The sequence below is a fragment of the Leishmania infantum genome, chromosome 35 (assembly GCF_000002875.2).
Source record: "Leishmania infantum JPCM5 genome chromosome 35".
Taxonomy (NCBI): Eukaryota; Euglenozoa; class Kinetoplastea; order Trypanosomatida; family Trypanosomatidae; genus Leishmania; species Leishmania infantum.
In genome coordinates, this window is record NC_009419.2 from 1,768,355 (window position 1) to 1,787,962 (window position 19,608).

Consider the following 19,608-nt stretch of genomic DNA (forward strand, 5'->3'; position numbering starts at 1 on the left):
GACGCGTCTGCGCGGCTCCAGCGCATCCGTCACCCGGCCCTCACCACCGCCTGCTGGTGTGGGGAGCCTGAGCGCCACCCCCTCCCTCTCCGAGGAGGGATGCCGCAGGTGGCGGCCGGCATGATGGGAGCGGCTGTGAGGCGGCCTGCGAGGCAGCGGGGGGGCGGGAGGAGGTCGGTGGAGCTTGAGGCAGGGGGGCCGTGCTCTCGGATGGCTGAGTCGGCGCGTTGCCGCAAAGCGTGTGTGCCGCGCTGCGTCGCAGGACTCGGTGAGGCCTGTGGCCGGCCAGAGGGCGTGTGTGTGTGTGTGTGTGGAGTGGCGTTGACGTCATGGCTGGTGGCAGAGACACGGACGCGTTGACGGATAAGAAAAACGCTTCTAATGCGTCAGCCCTCATGGCTCTAGACATACCTTCTCTCTTTTTTCGCGTGCCTTTTTTTTGATTTTTTTTGTTTGTCTGAGGCATTGTTGTTGTTTTTAAGTGGTGGCGTGGCGGCCTTTTTGGCTTATATATAAACGATGATGAGAATTACTTCATTTATTTGTCTCACCCTCTTAATTTCTCTTGCCGTAGAGGACTCGTGTGCTCTTGACGCCGCGCCGCCACCGATATCACCGCTGTTGTCGGTTTTTGTGCTGTTTTGTCGTTGTCGATTTCTTTTTTCTTTTCGCGGCTCCTGTGCCTGTGAGATCTGTGGCTATGTGCGCAGTGTTGCACAGGGACTGTTCTCTCTCTGTCTGTTACCGTTGTGAGGGTGCTGCTGACATGTTCGGCGGCGGTGGGTAGGACCTTTACATGCATCTTGAAACGACTCTTTCGTGATTGTATTTGTGTGTGCGCCGCTTAGTATCTTCGTCGTGAGCACCACAGGAGTCAATCACTCTCTTTCTGCTTGAGTGTTGCATTTATAGGAACGGACGCAGTCAAGTGCATGCTGGTTGACAAACTTCACCATCCCTCTCTCTTCTCATGCCGCGGCCGCCGTCGCCCCTCTCACTTGCAGCGCTCGTTGTGCTCATGGAAGATGGCGATTTTGTGGCACGCGATGGAGTATGTTGGCCAGAGGATCAGAAAAAAATTAACGAACGGTAATGAGATCGACTGGAAGAAAGCATGGAAACCCCCCGAGAATCAGAGGCGAGTCGTGTGTGTGTGTGTGTGTGCACTCTCCCTTTTGAATGCTTTCGGGAATGGTCTTCTCTTATATGATTTTTGTGTGGACGTGGGGTGAAGCTGGAACATACCGAAGCAAAAAGAGAGGAGAGGTGCAAGCGGCTGCATTCGCGATACGATTTCCCTCCTCGACCGTTTTTTTTTGTGCTTCTCTTTACCGATCTGTGCATCATTGATGGGGATTTTTTGCTTCTTGTTTCACGTCTTCGAGCGCCCTTCTCCCGCCCCTGATGGAACTACACCACCTGCTACCCTCATGACTGCGTCCCTGTCCCATTCCATCTGTGCCTTCACCCGCTTGTGGGTTCGCTCACAAGTGCACACACAGAGTATTCAGTGTGCCAACCTCCGCACATTTCTCTTTTAGTTCATCGATCGTCTCTTCCGTGTCTCGCGAGCGCGGCAGTTCTTTTTTTCCGCCTTTTTTATTGTTCTTTTGCTGTTTGTCGTGTTGCGTGCTGTGGTGCAACTGTATGATGGGCAGCATCGACCGCAAAAAAGCGTTCATTGCTTTTCCAGAGCGGTGCTTTCTCTCTCTCCGATCAAACCTCATCCCCCCTGTTTCTCCCTCCATCCCTATCCCCATCAGAGACGGAGACGAGTTTGAACTCATTTATGAAACTGAGTCGAAGAGGTACGGAAGGTTTGCGCCACCAAGAACGGGAGTGTGTGTGTACCCTTTTCTCTGTTATCGCTTCGCTTGTTATTTGCCTTTGTTTTTGTTGTTTTCTGGCGCTGTGGGCTACCATTGTACCCTCCGTCAAGCTTGAAAGAGCATCCTAGATGCTTTCCCTGTGTGGCAGTGACCCTCTCTCGAAGCCGCTGCAGTCACACTCACGCTTCACCCAACGCAATAATCCACCAACCCAAACCCTCGTTTTCTCGTGTGTTGTTGTACTCCCCTCCTAGCGGTCAATTCGCACCGCCGCGGTGACTTTGTCCGTTGATTAAATCCTGTGTCACGGAAACGTGGGAACAACTCTCTGTGCCTCTTGAGTTTTTGTTTTGAATAGTCTCCTCCACACAAGCCACGCAGCACTGGTTACTCTCTACCGCGACGTGGTGAGGCAGGAAAAGAGGAGGGTGTACACCTTGCTCAAAGCCGTTCGTCATAGCCGCTGCGTCGCATTGTCACCAACAGGCACGCGCGCATTATGTTCTTTTTTCTTTTCAAGGCTGCTTGCTTGCTCTCTTTTTTTTTTCGAATAGTGTGTATGTGTGTGTGTGGCATTCTGCTTAGATACGAACACATATATATATATATATCAAAAAGCTGCTTGGATTACGTGAATCAAAGGACTCTCTCCTTCTCTTTCGCATTTTACCTCCATCAAAAACCGACTCTTCATGTGTTTTTTCTCTCCTAATTCTTCGTGATGCTTTTTCTTGTGTGTCTGTGCATGTGTGCTTGATTGTTTCAGTGCGTTCATGCTTTCCTCTCACCTTCTTTCTAAATATCCAGTAGTTCTCGCTTCGTCTCCATCAATACTCTCACCAAACGCACGCATGCACAGAAAAAAATAAAAACAATGGCGCCCGCTGTGGAGATGGGCTGATTGCAATCGAAAGATAGAGAGAGAAGTAAAATGGCCTGTGAGAGGACACGGAGCAACGAGAGCGGAGAAGAGCCTCAGCGTGAAGAGTGGCACTTGGATGAAAAGGGACGAATGACAGTTTTTCTTTGTGTGTCTCGCACATGTGAGCGTCTCCTATTACGTCTATTGTGTCTGGTGCCTGTGTCTGGAGAGAAGGGAGTACTCACGATAGCACCGTTCACTAAACATTACCCACTGTCTGCCTATCTTGTCTTCTGTTTTCGTTTTACGATTTTCATTTTCTTTGCTTCCTTTATTTATTGGTCTATTGTTGACCGCCTCTTGTCGGCGTAGATGCGATGGTCCCTCACGTGTCTCATCGTGTGCTCTGTGGACGCCTTTTTTCATGCCTTACACGCGAAGGGGGAGGTACGTGTACTGTGTGTGCTTTGTGGAGAGTTGTTTGGGGTGCTTCGGCACCTGAACACAGCGGGAAACGGTCGAAGTTCCGTCAACCTTTCTCCTCAAAAACGCACAAGAGAGTAACGATAAAGGGTATGCGTGCAGAAGGCTGCTCAACTTTCCCTCACTGTTGCTGTTTGTCTGCCAGCTTTTCGTTCTCCGGTCACCTCTTTGTGTTCTCACTTCTCGCGCCCTCTTCGTGTGCCAAGAATCCACACTCTTACCACACGATTGACAGGAGAAAGCACTGGCCACTCATCATACAAAGAGAGCAAAACAGTAGCACAGAAAAAAAAGATGCGTGTGTGCGTACATATGCAGACAAAATGACCGTCGTCAACAGCAGCATGCAAACCAGATGCGAAGGTGGTGGGGCGGGGTGGGGGTGGGGGGCACATACCAGTCGCCTGAGAGGTGACGCGGCGTTATGTCAAAGTGCGTCTCTTGCCCTCATCCCCCTCTCGCATGCGTTTTTTTTTTCGCTGTGTCTAATTCTGCATACATCGGGCTCGGGAGCGGTAGAGGGAAGGCGCGCAATACACATTTAGTGCTGCGACAATACTGATGCAAACGGGCTGCACTCGCATTGAAGCCGAGTCCTTGAAATAGCGGCACGCTTGTGCGCGCATGGAAATTTGGAGTCTTCTGCTTTGTTGCTCTTCGATCACCCCTCTCACGTTCACCTTACATCTTGGCCCATAACCACGACCGTTTTCTTCGGTAACCCTCTACACCTCTTGTTCTTTGGCGTGAGCATACCACGAATACTCACGGCGATCGCCCTTGCTGGCAAACAACAGATCGGCAAGCTAAAGCCAACGCTTGACGGGCACTTGGACACGCACACGTGCACGCACAGAGAAAGAGAGAGAGAGAGAAACGCTTTTCCGACCCCTCTTCTACCCCGTTGTGGTGATACTGTTCAATCTTTTCGGTGTGTGTGGTTTTGCTCGCTTTGCGCCTCTGCAGCGCCAAAAAAGGTCATTGGCGGATTCTTCCTCGGCGCCAGTATGGAGGCCAACGTCCCGGGAGCGTTTCTGCACAGCCTTATCGGCAAAAACGTGCTTGTGAAGAGCAAGTGGGGCCCGGTGTACGAGGGTAACCTTGTAAGCTGCGACACATTCATGAACCTGCAGCTGCGCAATGCGGTAGAGCACGCGAAACAGGACACCGAACTGGGTGAAATGCTGTTGCGCAACAACAACATCCTGTACATCCGTGAGGAGGCTAGTGCGTCTTGATAGGCAGCACCATAGGTGCCCTCGGGAGAAATCGCGGTGCTCCATCGTTGGTAGCACCATCCCCACATGTCTCGAGGGCAGCGGTGAGCGTGTTTCATTAGTGTACAGCACGCTTGATGAGTGGGATACACGAAAACGAGGCCGGGGGGTCACGACAGTTTTTCTCTGGGATAAAACAACGGCACCGTTGTCACTGATGAATCGTGGGCCTCTCTGTGATCTGTTGACAACAGGTGCGCGTGTTTGTTTGCTCTGGTCGCGGAACGCTCTGTATCCGTCCTCGCACATGTATGCTGACGCGTCGGTGTGTGTGGATGCGCCGGCTTATTTTTTTCTGAGAACGGAAGGCGGGCATGAGCTTCAGCTCTGAAGGTGCCGTTTAGCCGCAGTCGGTTTTGTAACAAGAACGACAAACATCACTGCAAAAAGGAACTTCAGCGCGTGCCATTTGCGTGTCGCATTCTCTTGTTTTTGTTTTCTGCTTGTGCGGCTGTCCCTGAGGATGCGTGGGCCGTCCCCGCGAGATGTGTATCCCCTCGGTCGTGCCTCTCGCGCTGTGCCCGCGAAGCAAAGCGCTACAACCGCAGTGTTGTGTGATTCCTCGTTAGGCGTTGTATGTCTCGTGAGCGCAGAAACAATCAGCTGGAGAGTTGCATTCACCGGGAGCAGCTGGCGGTTTAGCATGCATAGACGCGCGGCCTTGTGTCTTGTCTTTCACGTCCTTTCCTTCCACCTTGGCATCCTTTCCTCTCTTCTGTACACGGCGCATACACGTGCATCAAGAGAACTACTTTGACATCCACTGTGCCGCCAACTCGCTTCCTTCCTTTTCAACAACCTTTTTGTCACGTAAACACTCTCTTCGAGTCTTGACGCAGCTTCGCACGTCACACATACGCGCACACACGCACGCAAGCACACCATCGCACAATTAAAAATAGTTGCCGGCCTTGTCTTTCCGGTTTTATTGAAAATACAAGATAAACAAAAAAAACACCAGATTTATCATCATCGCAGGCCACCATGTCTCACCTTCCGATCAAGTGGGCGGAGCGCAAGGACCGCCTGTTCATCACGGTCGAGGCGAGCACCCCCACTGACGTCCAGGTGAACTTCCAGGAGAAAACGGTGTCCATCTCCGGCAACGGTATCACCGCCAAGGGCAGCCAGCCGCACGCTCTCAAGGATGAGCTGCACCTCCTCAAGGAGATTGTTCCGGAGGAATCGACATTCAAGGTGCTTGGCATGGCAATTCAGATCTGTGCCATAAAGAAAGAGCAGGGTTACTGGAACCGTCTGGTTGATGAGTCCACCAAGGCCACTAAGAGCTGGCTCTCCGCCGACTGGAACCTTTGGAAGGACGAGGACGACGAGGCTGAGGAGGTGGCCGCCGCGTCCAACTTCGGCGGGTACGGCGACATGGGTGGCATGGACATGGCATCTATGATGGGCGGCATGGGCGGTATGGGTGATATGGACATGGAGTCAATGATGGCCTCCATGGGCAAGGACGCGGGCGGCGATTCCGACGACGAGGAGCTGGACGACGACGGGGCCGAGATGGCCGACGGCGAGTGCACGGAGGAGGAACCGGCAGCAGACATCAGCGATCTCAACGCGTAAGAGAACCGGCCGTCACCGTGACATCCCCCCTTATTCGTTTCGTCTCGCACCGTTCTCGGTTCTTTTTTTTTTCGTCACTCTTTTTTTTTATTTGGTGAGTACGAGTGTGTGCGGAGAAAAAGAGAGAAAACTTCACTTCGTATGAAGAACGGAAAAAAAAACGAAAAAGGAGCACGTGATACTGCGTGCGCCGCGCCGAGGAGGAGGTCGCCATCAGCGCAGCGCATGTTCGACATCGAGCAAAGGTGCGCGCTGAGGTGATTCCCTTCTTTTTTACTTTTTAATTTTATTTGGCGTTCAGAAACTGTGCTGATAGAAGGAGGAGGAGAGCACTCGTGAGAATCGGTGCATGTGGGAGGGGTGAGTTTTGTGGGATTGTGCATGCATCCTTGAGCCTTTGCATCTGGGTATGAACTATGACTGTCGCTGCTAGAAGGAGCCCCTGCAATAGTGCCCACGGCGCCGGCACTCACGCACATTCTCACAGCCACAAGCCCACCAGGAGCAATGCCTTTCCTCACTATCTGATTTAAGAAGTCTCTGTGGTAATTTATAGAACAGAAAAACACGTTTGCTTCCTCGATCAGGTGTCGAAACTGTTGTGCCACAGTGCGTTCAGCGGATCACACCACAAACCTCCACTGAGGCCTCAAGCGCGTCGTGCATGAGAGCTTTTCTTGCGCGTTGCTGTCCCTTGAAAGGCGGCGGCTGCGTTGCCGCCTTCTTTCTTTTCGGCGCTTTTACAGCGCCTCTCTCTTACCACACTGTACTGTGCATCCTTTGGCTGTCAAACCACCCCACGCATCTCTCTCTCTCGCTCTGCGGCTTCCGCTTTTTGTTTCATTGCTTGCTCACCTCAAATGCGGTGGTTTTCATCTTGGACCCACCCACATCCCCCTATCTTGCGGGGAGGGTATACCTCCTCTTGCCCCGTATGGCCAGCGCTACGCTTGTTCTACTCTTTCCGCGTCTACCCTCACGCCTATCCTCTCCCAGAGTGTATGTAAGGAGTGACGCTTGCCTCAAAATCCGTTCTCCCTCTCTCGCATTCGTGGAACCCACCCACCCCCACTCGCGCTTCCTCGGTCTGCTTCCATCATCTACCCTTCCTCCGCGTTTTCCTTCGTCGCCGCACCTTGCTGTGCTTTCTGTCGCTCGTGTGTGTAGCGGTGCACTCGTCATCTTAAGTCTATCTGGCCCCCCTCCTTTTTTTTTTTCGTTCCGTCGATCAACGACGAGCTCCCGCATTTTCACTCTCTTTTTCACCTTCGCATGTTCGTGGTGTCCAGCCTGCCCTCTGGTGTCACGGTGCTCATCTCTGTGTCTGTGTGCTTGTGCCTACCAACCACCATTTGCTTGTGTGTCTCATCGTGTAGAGCTCCCCCGTAATGTCGACAAAGGAAGACACGCCGGCCTCTCTCGCCTCGGCTGTCGACACGCCGGCCTCTTTACTCGACGCAAAGGCCAGCGCGCTGCTGGAGGAGTTCGATACTTTTTTCTCGCAAGGAAAGAACACCGATCGCCTGCGAAACTTCATCGAAGAAAATGACGACACGCTCGCACTCGTCGCCTCTGAGAGCGAGGTGAACACCAACACAGAGGGTAGTCTGCGACTGTATCAACTTTTTCAGAGGTACGTTGCGCTGATCGAGGACATCATCGAAGAATTCGTGGCTACCACGGAGAAGTCGGATGAGTCGATGCTGCGCTTCCTAGCATCCGCTATTCAGGAAGAGTGGAGGTCCCCGAGCACGGCCTATCGGTGTGTCTGCACTAGCTACATAGCGGCGTCCATGGACTACAAGGACTTTCTCGAGTTCGCTGAGGATCTGTACAGCGTGACTCATTACCGGATGCACGTGCGCGAAGAAGATAGCAGCGAGGAAGAGGACGGAGAAGAGATAGTCGACAACGTCGGTGGTGGTGGTGGCTACGGATCCGATGACCCGAGCCTCAACTGAGGTGTGATGTGCGGTTGAAAATGCTACGTGGCAACTGCCTCTCTCCTTTTTCTTCCTCCTCGTCCCCCCGCCAAGCGACGACTTCGTCTTTATTGTGTGCATTTACTTTGATGAACATCCCTCTTCACGCCTGCACGCTTTCTTTCGTTGTTTGTTGGTGTCTGTTTGTGCTGTCTCTCTCTCTCGCACACAAGTCATATGTGCACAGAACTGTTGTACGCACGCATACGCACCATATCTTGTCGCTCGAGGATCTGGTGGTCACCCTCACTCATTTCTCTTTCTCTTCCTTCGTCCTCCCCTCTTCCGGTCATTCGGGTTTCCTGGTTTACGGTGGGCGAAGCTCGACAAGGAAAAACCATTGTGTGCATGCATAAAGATCATCCACGTTACTGTGTGGGGCCAACGACGCATTCGCCCTGGAAACGACAGGCCCGCACCTCTCTCTCCCTCGTTGTATCAGTGAGCAGGCGCCCTCCATCTTGAGTCGTGCACGGCTTTGTCTGCACGACTTCATGATTGCGTCCGACGCTACGGGCACCTTCTTAGTTCGCTTTCTCTCCTTTTATATCGTTCTTGCTCTTCGTGTGAACATCATTTCTCGTCACATTTTTTTTTGATTTAATGCTGGCCTTTTTGCTCTATGGAAGTGAGCGCCTCATCGCCGTTTTTGTATGGAGGATAAAACGAAACGCCGGCGAGTGACGGCTCTTTGCGTTCATCAATAGAAGAGCGAGAGGGGTGGGGAGGGCAAACGGGCACGATGACAGCGTGTATGCGACTACGCACAGAGAATGACTTCGGTTGAAAAAAAAAATGAAAGTGAATAACAGTAGCCGCCTTATAGCTGCATTGGCCTGTATTCCTCTCTCCGATGCCTCCTTTCGCTTTTATACATCTTTGAAAGTGGCCGTTGTAGTGATCGTCGTCATCTCCGATGGGCAGCACAATCTTCGACTCAGCCAGTGGTGCTCTCTCCCTCTAACCCTCCCCCACCTCCACTACCCCCCGCCCCTCACTCACTTTCTCTTTCTCGGCGTTCATATGCATGATAGAACGGGAGAAGTTCATGTTGACCTGAAAACGAGCCGTGTTTTGGTGTGCGGTTCACAGAAGAGAGCGGCAGCTCAGGCATGCCGGCGTGAATCGACCTGGTGAGGGGTGCTCGTTGCTTTGACGTATCTGTAGGCCTGGCACCATCCCGGAGCTGAAAGGAACGAAGAAAAAAAAAACAGAAGAATGTAGCTGCCTAGCAACTGATTACAATGAGCGCATTTACTCGCGACTCCCTACGTCTACGTCTGCGTAGTTTGTGAGCCGCCCACCTCTGCATGTGGTTGATGTTTTTTTTTCTCGGTCGAAGATGTGGGCCCTATCGGCTTCCCTCTCTCCTGGCGTCCCTATCTGCAATCATTTGCCGCAGCTACAACGACTGGCACCGATGCCCTCTTTGGGCTCCTGCAGTTGCCCTTCATGTAACATAGTAGGCGTTGCTGCGCCGACGCACCTCAGAGACTAGTTGCGCGCTCAATCATTGTCGTTTTTTTCGGGGGTCGTCCACAGCTGCCCTAACCATGAGTGAGAGCACCTCCAGCGGCGATGGGACAACCCTGAGCAGCCTCTCCCCCTTGTTTCAGCTATCGTATGGCCCGGCAGCACACCACAGCGGCTGTTCTTTCTCGGCCGCCGAGGGCGACCGAGATCGGGACCAGACCCGGCGGACTTCCACGGGACCAACAGGAAACGCCGCGCAGTTTCACGCGGGCGGCAACTCTCGCGTTTCGTACCACACCGCCGAGGTCCTGCCACTCTCACCGATGGCGCACGCTGGCGAGTACATGTACGCCATGGATGCCCGTAAGAGTCCTCTGAGCGTCTCGGGCACCCCCCTGGACTCCGCCAGCCTGGGGGACTCACAAAAGCACTCGTTCCACCCCATCGAGTTTGTGCGGAGCGGCACTGACAACGTTGACTCCCTCAAGAGCGCCAGACCTATGCGCCCCCTCAGCGTCTCCACCCACCCCACTGCCGCAAACGTGGCGTCGTTCACACCGGCCCTCAGAGCCAAGAATTCGATTGTCTCGCCACCAGAGAAAACCCTTTCTTCTGTCTTGATGCAGCCCCTCGCACACGCACGGAAGTCATCCGGTGCAGCGAGTGGAGCAGGCGCGCTGCTGGAAGGCGGCACTCCACCTCTCCTCTCCCCTGCCCCGCAGTCAGTTTACCCGAAGGAGTCAGCCGCAAAGGTGCCGACTTCCTCCTCCGACTTCCTCACGTCACCTCACCCAACAGTCGCGCCCCTGCACCGCCATCCATTCGCTGATAAGCGTAGCCAGTCGTCGACCCTGCCCAGTCAGCTGGACGCCACTCCAACAGAGCCGCCCAGAACCGTGCGCGATGCCTCCCCGAGCCCTCTGGTAGAGTCGGGCGCTGACCCTCCCCGCTTCCCAGAGCCGCTGCAGTCACAACCGCATGTACTCCCCAATAGCAGCGTTCAGGCGCAAAAACTGTCCACGCCCTTCTCGGGCACCTCGCATGGAGTAAGCAGACTGTCTCTGGTTCCCGCCCCGCCGCCCTCGACTTTGCCGGTCTGTGACAGCCCGCGCAGCTCAGAGGGAGATGTCCTCGGGTTTTGCAGCGGCAAGCCACCGAGCATACCGCTCGCACGCACGACCCATGAAACCCAGCTTGCCTTGCTAGCGAGCTGCGGCAGTAACAGCAGCCACAGCGGTGGTGAGGGCAGCAAGGGGAATGGAACGAAGGGTCCAGCGAGCCTTACCCCCTTTTCCTCCACAACCGCGCCGCCGCGAAGCGGCAGCGGCGCTCATGCACCACCAAAGACGCAGCCGTTGCCCCCACCGACTGCACCTGAGGCACCGCCACAAGACCCGCCGTCGTTACTCCCTCCACCGGCGCGGACACCCGATGCATCACCCCTCGCTCCCAGTGTGGCCGCCTCATCGCCCTCTGAGTCGATCTCCGGGCATGGCGAAGCCCAGCTACCCATCTTGGTCCCTGCACTGAACGCACCACCGCGACCGCAGCTGCAGCCGGAGCGGCCGGCAGCAGCTGACTTGGTGCACTTCGCACCGCTCATTCAGCAGTTCGACTTTCGCAAGAGGGACATCAAGAGTATTGCGTGTACCAGCGTCTTCAGTATCGCTGACGTGAACACGGTGGCAGTGAAGCTGCGGCTGCTGCGGCACGAGGTACTGGGCCGCGCCGAGCCAATCGCAAACATCCAGCAGGCCGCCATGAGGGCAGGACGCGTGAAGACGATAGCGTCCAACAACCCGAAGAAGCAGCGCGCATCAGCATCAGCAGTGGCGCCGCCAGATGTAGTCCCTGAACCGCCGGATGTGGTTGATGTCTCCGACTTTCACGACACTTTGGCCGTCTTTGACAGCCCTACCCTAGCCATCAGTTATGCGCTCTGGGGTAGCGTGGCGCCTTACAACGACTTGGTGAGGGCGCTGTGGGAGTTCTGCGCGCCAAATCGTCGCCCGCGCAGCGGCGGCGAATCCAGGACACGAGACGGGGACGACAGCGCCTTAGAAGCGGAGAGGCAACGCGCAGATGCGGTGGCCGCGGCGGCAGCGCCCGCATCGACACTGGTGGGCAACAAAACACACATCTGGGTGCGCTTCTCGTCCGTGCTGCGCTTTTTGAACCACTGCGGCATCGATGTGCTCATCGTGTCACCCGACCGCAAAGCCGCCACCTCGTTCTGTGCAAAGCGCCCTCATCTACACCGAAGCCACCGTCGGCCATCTGCCCACGTCACGCACGCGACGCCGCGGCGTCGCGTGCTCGTCGCCCTGAGCTACGACCGCGAACAGGGACTGTGGTGCCCCCTGACGACCGCCAGGCCAATTCGCCAAGTGGCATCGCAGTGGCGCGAATACCAGCGCTCCCAGCGGCTGCAGACGCGACGCAGAGCCGGTCGTGGAAAGCACAAGGCCCACGCCGCGACCACCGTACAGGCAAAGGAAGACGCCGTCGAAGCGAGGGTACAGACGTGTGAGCAGCACCCCGCCCCCCATCCACAACAGCCGCAGCAAAGCGAACCGGGTGGTACAGGCGCAGCCGCAAATAAGCCCCCACACGTTGTCGTCACTGTTTCGGGCGATAGCCCTAGCGATGGAAGCAAGACACCGTCGTTAAAGTCGGGAAAGCGGCCGCCCTTTCACGCGGTTCTCTACCCGAACCTCGTGCAGACGGACGTGGGCTTCACGCTGCTTCTCCGGCAAGGCTTACATCCACTCTTAAGAACAGTGTGCGTGCGCCTCACGGTTGGCGTGTCGCTCGGTTGCGTCGCGGTTCTCTTCGGTCTCGCGTTGATCGTCTACGCCACGAAGACGACGGACGCATGCCTCGTTGACGTTCGCGCGAGTCAATGTGTCGACGTCGGCAGCAGTGGAAACAGTGGCGGCTTCGCCAGCGCCAGCGACTCCAGCTGCCTCTGGATCCTCTTGAGTCTCTTTCCCCCCGCATACCACGCTGGTCTCTCGAATCGTTACCTCTACGGACCGCCCGCGGCGCCGGGCAAGTGTCTCATTGTGAGTATCTGCTGCAGCTTTGCCGCCCTCCTTGACAACGTCCTCATCGTGTACTTCGCGGTTCGCTATCTAGCCCTCGGCGGCGCTCAGCCGTGCTTCTTTCACCTTCTGCGCAGCATCCAAGCGGTGCTCGGCGCGATCGCGTGCGCGTTCGCCGCCTATGTTCTGTCTATCTTTCATAAGCGCCTCCACGTGGTGCCGTGCGCGGCGCTCGCCGCCGGCGATGCCGTGCTGTGCACAGCGCACCTTGAGAGCTGCAGCAATCGCTACGCCTACGGGGCGCACGGTCCCCTAAGCGGCACTAACGTCGCCCTTGTTCTGGCCTGCGTGTACCTCGCCGTGTGCGTGCTCCACTGGCTCGTAGCTGCGCTGCCTGTCCTGCCGCGCATTGCCACGCAAGACCGGATTCCTACTGCAACACCAGACACGTACACGTTCCGTCCAAGCCTGTTCGCCCCAGATGGCCCCACACCGATAGAGGTGGACCAGCTCCGGCAAGCAATGCAGCAGCCGCTGCGGCAGGAGCTGCGCCACTGCGTTCAAGCGCGGGGTCGACTCCTGACAACCACGACGACAATTGGCGAGGTGATGCAGGCGAACCGTGTGAAGAGCTTGAAGATGACGGAACTGAACGAGGAGCGGCGCCGGCAGCGATCACGGCCGTTTCAGCTGCGGTCACGCGACGACGATAGCGGTCAGCGCGGGCGAAAAGCCTACCGCGGAGAACGACGGCGATACGTGGTGGTGAGTGCGGAAGGCGAGACAGTGAGCAGCCACCACAGCAGCCGTTCGTCATCAGTGAGCTCGTCTCACCTCGCTGGCGGCGATTGCAGCAGCTCGGTCGTGCTGGCTGCGCGGCTGATGCAGCGCGTGGCGGAGATCGGCTCCAGAGCGCAAGAGCGCGGCTTGCCCAGGACAACCGTCAGCCCCCTCGGCTCCGACGGCACTGTGCTCTCTCATATCCCGGGCGAGGGGCAGGTTTCGTCCTTGCCTGTGTCGCACCCGTCGAGCTGCCTCGTTGGCCCCCAGGAACCATCGTCCCGCTGCCCATCGGCCACCGGTGCGCGGGCGGTCGTGGTAACAGACGAGGAGTCGATCGTCTCTAAAAGCGGCGGCGACGATCTCGCAAGGCAGGGTGGTGCGCCATCGCTACCTGTGCCCCTTTCTAGTCGTCTTTTAGCCTCAACGAATCTCGTGGCCTCTCCCATCTGCGCCTCCTCTGCAAGGTCGGGGTTAGGCCGGCCGTCCGCTTCGTCCACACTCACCAGCAAAACTCCTGCGCACGCCTCGCGGACGGCGTCGGGTGAGAGCTACCGCCATCCGCGAGGGTCGTACCGCGCTAGAATGACAAGCGTACGCTCTGCTGATGTTTCCGCCGCAGTCTCACCAACGGTGAACGTGGAGATTGACCGCATTGTGGCGCGGGTGCGTGCACGCAAGGATGCCTTGATTGATGGCGCCACATGAGGTTCAGCTTGGTGACGATGCCGACGTGATACCGGTCCTCCTGACGACGATGCCCGCTGTGCATGTGTGCGGTTGTACTCCTGTGGACCTCTTTGTTCTTTGGTTGTTGGGCCCTCGGAGCGCACGCGTGCTCCTCCTTTTTTACTTCGTTTACTCTAGGCGCCTCTCTCCTATCTTGTGCATTTCTATCTTGCCTGTACTCCCCTAAGTCAAGATGTACACCTGCATAAGCACACACACACACACACACACGAGAAGACATCAGCGGCCCTGCACGTACGGGTTTGTGCGTCAAGGGGCGCATGCAGACGCACATTGGTAATTTTTTGGTTGTCTTTTCGCTATCGGCCCTCTCCACGGCCCCGCCACCTCTCTGTTTGCATGTAGAATAGAGCAGCGCTTTTTCCCCGTTTTCAGTGCACCATTTCAACACAAAAACGCCGACAGATATATAAACGCGCGCACAACCGCCTCTCCTCCACCTCTGCTGCACCGCGGCGATGGCAAGGAACCGCACCTGCCAGCGCTGCTGGGTGTCGTTCAGCCCACCGCAATGCCACTGCATACAGCATACGCTAGGCCCAGGAGTACGCTCAACACCGCTGCAATGCAGCAACGACAGAAAAAAAGCACGCTGCTGGTGGATGCGTGCATTCGTTGCATCGCGGGCACGGCTTGTGGCGAGCTCGCCCAAGCGTCATCGTGGCCGTGTGTCTCTTTCGCACAGCGCCGATACCGACGTGTACGCCGACGTCAAGAGCCCGCCAGCCGTACCCGAGGGCAGGCTGCAGGCTGCTTGCAGTCCCCCACAAAGAGTGGGGGTATAATGAGGCCCTGATACCACGGTGAGGGCCCCCAACATCATCTAGGAGCACTTGAAGACTCAAAAGGAAAATTCGGAAGTGCGAAAGAGTAAGGGATATTATTGCCTCTAGTTGGGTGAGTGTTGTAGCGCCACCGCAACCCCTTCGCTCCCCTCAGATATCCGTGTGCAGCGTAGGTTGTCATCATCGGCAAGGGTCGCCGCGTCTTTTTGGGAAGGCAGCTGCTGAGGAACGCGCTCGGTGACGACCGTGCCGCCGCTCACGCGATGGTCTCTCTTTCTCTCTTATCTCTCCCTCTCATTCAGCTCTTTACTCACCTCGCCTCTCCTCTTGCCCGGTTCGCCACGTAACGCGGATGGTCCCCGCTTGGAGCTGAGTAGAACTGAAAAAAAAGGGGGGGCTCCGTGTGCTTGGCTGATACTTTCGTCCCCTCTCGCATCTACGAAAAAACAGCCTGCGCGCCCGCCCCTACTACCGCGCAACCAAGCTTCCCGCATGCCTCCATAGACAGAAAAAAAAATTATCAAACGTGCGCCATGGATGTCAAGATAAAGAGCGTCCACCTCGTGGCGAAGTGGATGTGGGACTGCAAGGGCGAAACTTGTGGCATCTGTCGTCAAGAGTATGAGGCAGCCTGCCCCACCTGCCGCGTGCCGGGCGACGACTGCCCAATCCTGACGAGCCCCTGCCACCATACGTTTCACTTGCACTGCATCACACGGGCCTTGGAGAAGGAGGAGGGCCAGCCCGAGTGCCCGACGTGCCGTGCGCCGTGGCAAATGTAGAACGGGAATCAGTGCAGCATGGCCCGTCTGAAGTCGCCACCACCTTTGACATGCGCCGTCTAGCATCCGTATTGTGCCACCGACGTTGTGGAGAGCCCCCTTTTCTCTAGAGGGCACGGTTGGTGCTATGCATGCCTGATATCCCTCTCTCCCTGCGTGTGGCAGAAGATCGGCTGATACTGCTTTCGCATTCTTTTTACCCGCACAGATAAGAAAGTAAAGCATCGGAAGTGCACCTTCGCGTTGGCCAAACCAGCTTGGTGTTATGTAGGCGCACGCCCTCTGCAAAGTGAACCCCGCACGTAGGCGTCTTCCACCAGTACTCACGGGGGCTTTGCTCGTGCGAGAGCGCGTGAGTTGTATACGCCGGCGTCAGCTGCTCCCCCGTCTTCCTCACTTCCTCGCCGATGATATGGCGCTACAGTTTCGCCCTTGCTCTCTCCTTCTACGCTCTCCTCTGCCCTCGGACTTCTTGGGCTCCTCGCCCTACATCCTTCTACACTCATTACGTTTCGGCCAACTGCCGGCACAAGCCCCGGCAGCCCTCTCCTAATACCCATCACACGCGTGCGCGCAGCCACCGGCACCCTTTCATCGACAGCGCTGTGCACGAGAAACAAAGAAACGCTGCTGTGTGGGAAGAAAGCCAGTATCCGCCACATCGAGATCGTAAAGCAACTCCCCCTCTCCCGCACCTACTTTCGTCCATTAATGCGTCGTTGCGCTGCTCGGCTCGCTGCTGCGGCAGCGGCCGCTGGTGGCGGTAGCGACCTCCAAACTGTCAGCTCGTCTCTGGGTAGTGTTGCGAAGAGTTCGGTGACGGGCACGACGACCGAGTACAAGCACGTGCACACGGCAACCAGATCGCCGTCCGATTTCATTCCGCCGGCGACCGAGGCCCCGGAGAGACTGCAGTCGTACGTGGAGCCGAAGCCGTTTATTAGCCTCCGTCGCATGCAGGTGTTCACCGTCTCACTCGGTGTCGGCGCAGCTAGCGTAGCGCTGGTATACTTCTTCCTCAGCACGAGTATCCGCAACCGCGTGGAGGAAGAGCAGTTTCAGGTCGACCGCATTGTGGAACGCAACCGAATGGCGATGCAAGACCGCATCTCCATCGTGCCGATCTTTGTTGCGCCAAGCACCTACGACGAGCTGTACGCCAAGATGGTGAAAAAGGACAAGGAAGTGGAGACGCAGCTCACTCAAGCCAAGAGCACCCTCCACACGGAGACCATGTTCCATGTAAAGATGTGGTGGAACCGGTGTCTGCACAACATCCAGTCCGCTACAGACGCCTTCGCCGCTGCACAGCTGCGACACAAGGAGGCCCAAGCAGAGGCGAACATCAAGGCTACTCTGCAGTACAGCGGGTATGAGCTGGTGGGCCTCTCCAAGGTTGGCGCGTAGGCCGGCAAAGTTTCGTCTTTCCTGATCGCGGAAATGTAGGGGGAGCCTCTGTTGTTGGGAGATTTCCTCTCTTTGCCTATTATTAGTGTTTCTAGCGAGGCGCGCGCGAGGAAAAGGGGGGGAGCCTCTTCGCGGCGCGCCAGCGTACGGTGAATCCCTCTGTGGAGAGTCGTTGCGCCTTTCTGTTTTGTCTGTTTGCCGCGAGCAGGCCTGACATTTTTGTAGGGAAAGGAGGGCGCATCTGCATTGCTCGTGACGATCTGCTGTTGCCTGTTTGTTTCTTCCTCTCCCTTCTCCCCCCTCCTCCTCTCACTCGCCATCATTGCTCGCTAGTCCTCCGTGTGGTTGCAGTGAAAGCTGCAGAGACGTCTGTGTACGTGTTGTGCCACGCGTGCGCCATCGCCACGATAAGTGGCTGTATTTTTTTTTTTCCGTGCAAGGGGTGCTGGTGCGAACGGAGGCCTTCTTCCTGTCTTGTATCACTGCTCTCTTTCAGTTTTTTTTTGTGCCTTCTATACTCCTCTTAGTCATCCTTCCTCGTAGCGTTGCCGAAGAGAGGAAAGGAACGAAGGAGAGAGGCGGGAGAGGGTAGCGTGCGCAGCAGGTAGTGGTGTGGAGGGAGAGAAGATCTCCTCACGGCAGCGGACAAAAAGCAGGAAAGGCAAAGCGAAAAGGGTAATAGTACCGAGCTGCGGCAACGCAGCGACATACAAAATTGGAGACAGTTGTAGAGCGTGGCAGGAGCGGTCCCCCTACGTAATCGATCCTACGTGCGCCACCCTGTTTGTGAGTGTGTCGAGTTGCTGTGACGTTCTCGCTTCGCTCTCTCTTTATGGATCGACGAAATCGCACCCAGAGCACTCATTGCTCTTCCTCGTCCTCTTCTGTCGATCCTTCTTCTATTTTGTGTCTGGGCATGTATGTTCGCTTCTCTCGGGCGCTGCGATGCTGCATACAGGGATCCTTTTTTTCAGTCACTTCTCACATACTGAGGTACTCCACCAAAGTCGTCATACAGCTGACGCCATCAGCATCTGCTTCAGCCTCTGAGCTCCATCACCACGACCACAACTGCAAAGCCATCTCTTGCATAGGGCGCCAACGTACACAGACAGAGAACTGATAGAGCCATGCTCGCGTACTTGGAGAACTACTTCGACCTAAGGAAGAGCTTCGTCTTCTACGGGGCGTATCATCACAAGTGGCCAAACCAAATGATTCATGTGATCTTCGTACCGGTCATTTTCACTACCGCCATGAGCTTCCTTGCGCGTGTGCCCATCGCCGGCTGCGTCAACCTCTCCCACATCGTCACGGCCTTCTACGCAGCCTCGTTCATCAAGATGGAGCCGAGTGCGGGGACACTCTACACGCCAATGATAGCGGTCATGGAATACCTTGGCTCACGGGTGCTCATCCGCCACGTACCGAGCAGCATTGGGATTCATGTCCTAGGCTGGGCAGCGCAGATCGTGGGGCACAAGTTTATCGAGGGTCGCCAGCCAGCCTTCATGGAGGATCCGCTGCAGGCAATCCACGCAGCGGTGTTCTTTGTCTGGCTGGAGGTGCTCTTCTTTCTCGGCTACCGCCCCTCTATGAAGGCCGAGTTGGAGAAGATGATCGAGGAGCGAATCGCAACGATGAACGCGGTGAAGAAAACTGAGAAAGCGCGGTGCGTGGAGGCAGCACCGAAAAAGGCTAACGCGTGGAAATCGACGGCGCCCGTCAGCGACATACCTGCCCCGCGTAGGGCGGCGAAGGGAGAAGGAAGTGACGTGAGAAACTGACGAGCAAAACGTTTACAGATGCTCGCCTCAGCTGACGCCTGTCCTTGCGTTCGCTTGCGCGTCGCTGTCCATGGCGGAAACGTGCGGCGCACTGCTTTGTTAGCCAAGTACGTTGGTGTAGCTGCGTCCTGTTCTGACACTTTTTCGACTGTCGTCCGACGGGTAATCGACGGTGCTTGCGGATGTTGCTTGCGGTACTTTGCCCCCCCCCTCTGTCTCCCCCTTTCCATCCTGCGCGCAGTGAAAGGGTAGTCTGCTGCTTTGGTGTTGGACGGTTATGCGGTGCACTGCGCACCCTGCACTCAGTGACCGTGCCTGCTTTGCTCGCGCGCTCAGCCTCTCTGGCCATATATTCTTTTGGTAGTCTAGTCTGCTGGTACCTTCTTCTGAGTCTATGTCAGTGCCTTCGGGGCCAGACCACGGCTTCCCGGCAGCCCAGCTCACTATCTTACAACCATTTCAAGAGCACCTCACGAAGATTCAAGTAGATTCTGTAGCCACCCGTCGCTCCTCCTTCTCGTGTCTGAGCCCAGTACCCATGGCACCAAATCGAGGATCTCTCTCAGTGGTATCGTAGCGCATGACACATTGTCGTGCCGCTTTTTTTTCAACTGCATAACGGCACGATATGACTATTCCTCCCCCCTCCCCCACCCCGCTTGTTTTGTGCGTGTGAGGAGGTCACTCTCCAATGCGTGAATGCTCCACGCATGCTTTTCGATAGACGCTGCTCCACCCTCGCTCTGAATCTCCTCTTGGGCACTGCGCGCACTCGACTCTCCT

General features: G+C 56.3%; 7 protein-coding genes across 7 annotated transcripts; all 7 read left to right on the forward strand.

Moving 5' to 3' along the window:
• Window positions 1-4,181: 4,181 nt before the first annotated feature.
• LINJ_35_4530 (putative sm-f snRNP core complex protein) lies at window positions 4,182-4,412 on the forward strand (the record flags this gene model as incomplete). Its single annotated transcript, XM_001469218.1, has 1 exon — window positions 4,182-4,412. One exon carries the CDS (start codon window positions 4,182-4,184, stop codon window positions 4,410-4,412), a length of 231 nt encoding a protein of 76 aa, XP_001469255.1.
• A 1,023-nt stretch (window positions 4,413-5,435) lies between these two features.
• On the forward strand, window positions 5,436-6,035 carry LINJ_35_4540 (conserved hypothetical protein; the record flags this gene model as incomplete). Its single annotated transcript, XM_001469219.1, has 1 exon — window positions 5,436-6,035. The coding sequence occupies one exon, from the start codon at window positions 5,436-5,438 to the stop codon at window positions 6,033-6,035; it is 600 nt and encodes a 199-aa protein (XP_001469256.1).
• A 1,388-nt stretch (window positions 6,036-7,423) lies between these two features.
• LINJ_35_4550 (conserved hypothetical protein) lies at window positions 7,424-7,996 on the forward strand (the record flags this gene model as incomplete). The annotated part of the gene is made up of 1 exon (XM_001469220.1): window positions 7,424-7,996. The coding sequence occupies one exon, from the start codon at window positions 7,424-7,426 to the stop codon at window positions 7,994-7,996; it is 573 nt and encodes a 190-aa protein (XP_001469257.1).
• Window positions 7,997-9,570: 1,574 nt separating this feature from the next.
• Window positions 9,571-14,022, forward strand: LINJ_35_4560 (conserved hypothetical protein; the record flags this gene model as incomplete). The annotated part of the gene is made up of 1 exon (XM_001469221.1): window positions 9,571-14,022. The coding sequence occupies one exon, from the start codon at window positions 9,571-9,573 to the stop codon at window positions 14,020-14,022; it is 4,452 nt and encodes a 1,483-aa protein (XP_001469258.1).
• A 1,360-nt stretch (window positions 14,023-15,382) lies between these two features.
• On the forward strand, window positions 15,383-15,631 carry LINJ_35_4570 (putative anaphase promoting complex subunit protein; the record flags this gene model as incomplete). The annotated part of the gene is made up of 1 exon (XM_001469222.1): window positions 15,383-15,631. One exon carries the CDS (start codon window positions 15,383-15,385, stop codon window positions 15,629-15,631), a length of 249 nt encoding a protein of 82 aa, XP_001469259.1.
• A 711-nt stretch (window positions 15,632-16,342) lies between these two features.
• LINJ_35_4580 (conserved hypothetical protein) lies at window positions 16,343-17,038 on the forward strand (the record flags this gene model as incomplete). The annotated part of the gene is made up of 1 exon (XM_001469223.1): window positions 16,343-17,038. The coding sequence occupies one exon, from the start codon at window positions 16,343-16,345 to the stop codon at window positions 17,036-17,038; it is 696 nt and encodes a 231-aa protein (XP_001469260.1).
• A 1,130-nt stretch (window positions 17,039-18,168) lies between these two features.
• Window positions 18,169-18,825, forward strand: LINJ_35_4590 (hypothetical protein, unknown function; the record flags this gene model as incomplete). The annotated part of the gene is made up of 1 exon (XM_001469224.1): window positions 18,169-18,825. One exon carries the CDS (start codon window positions 18,169-18,171, stop codon window positions 18,823-18,825), a length of 657 nt encoding a protein of 218 aa, XP_001469261.1.
• Window positions 18,826-19,608: the final 783 nt, after the last annotated feature.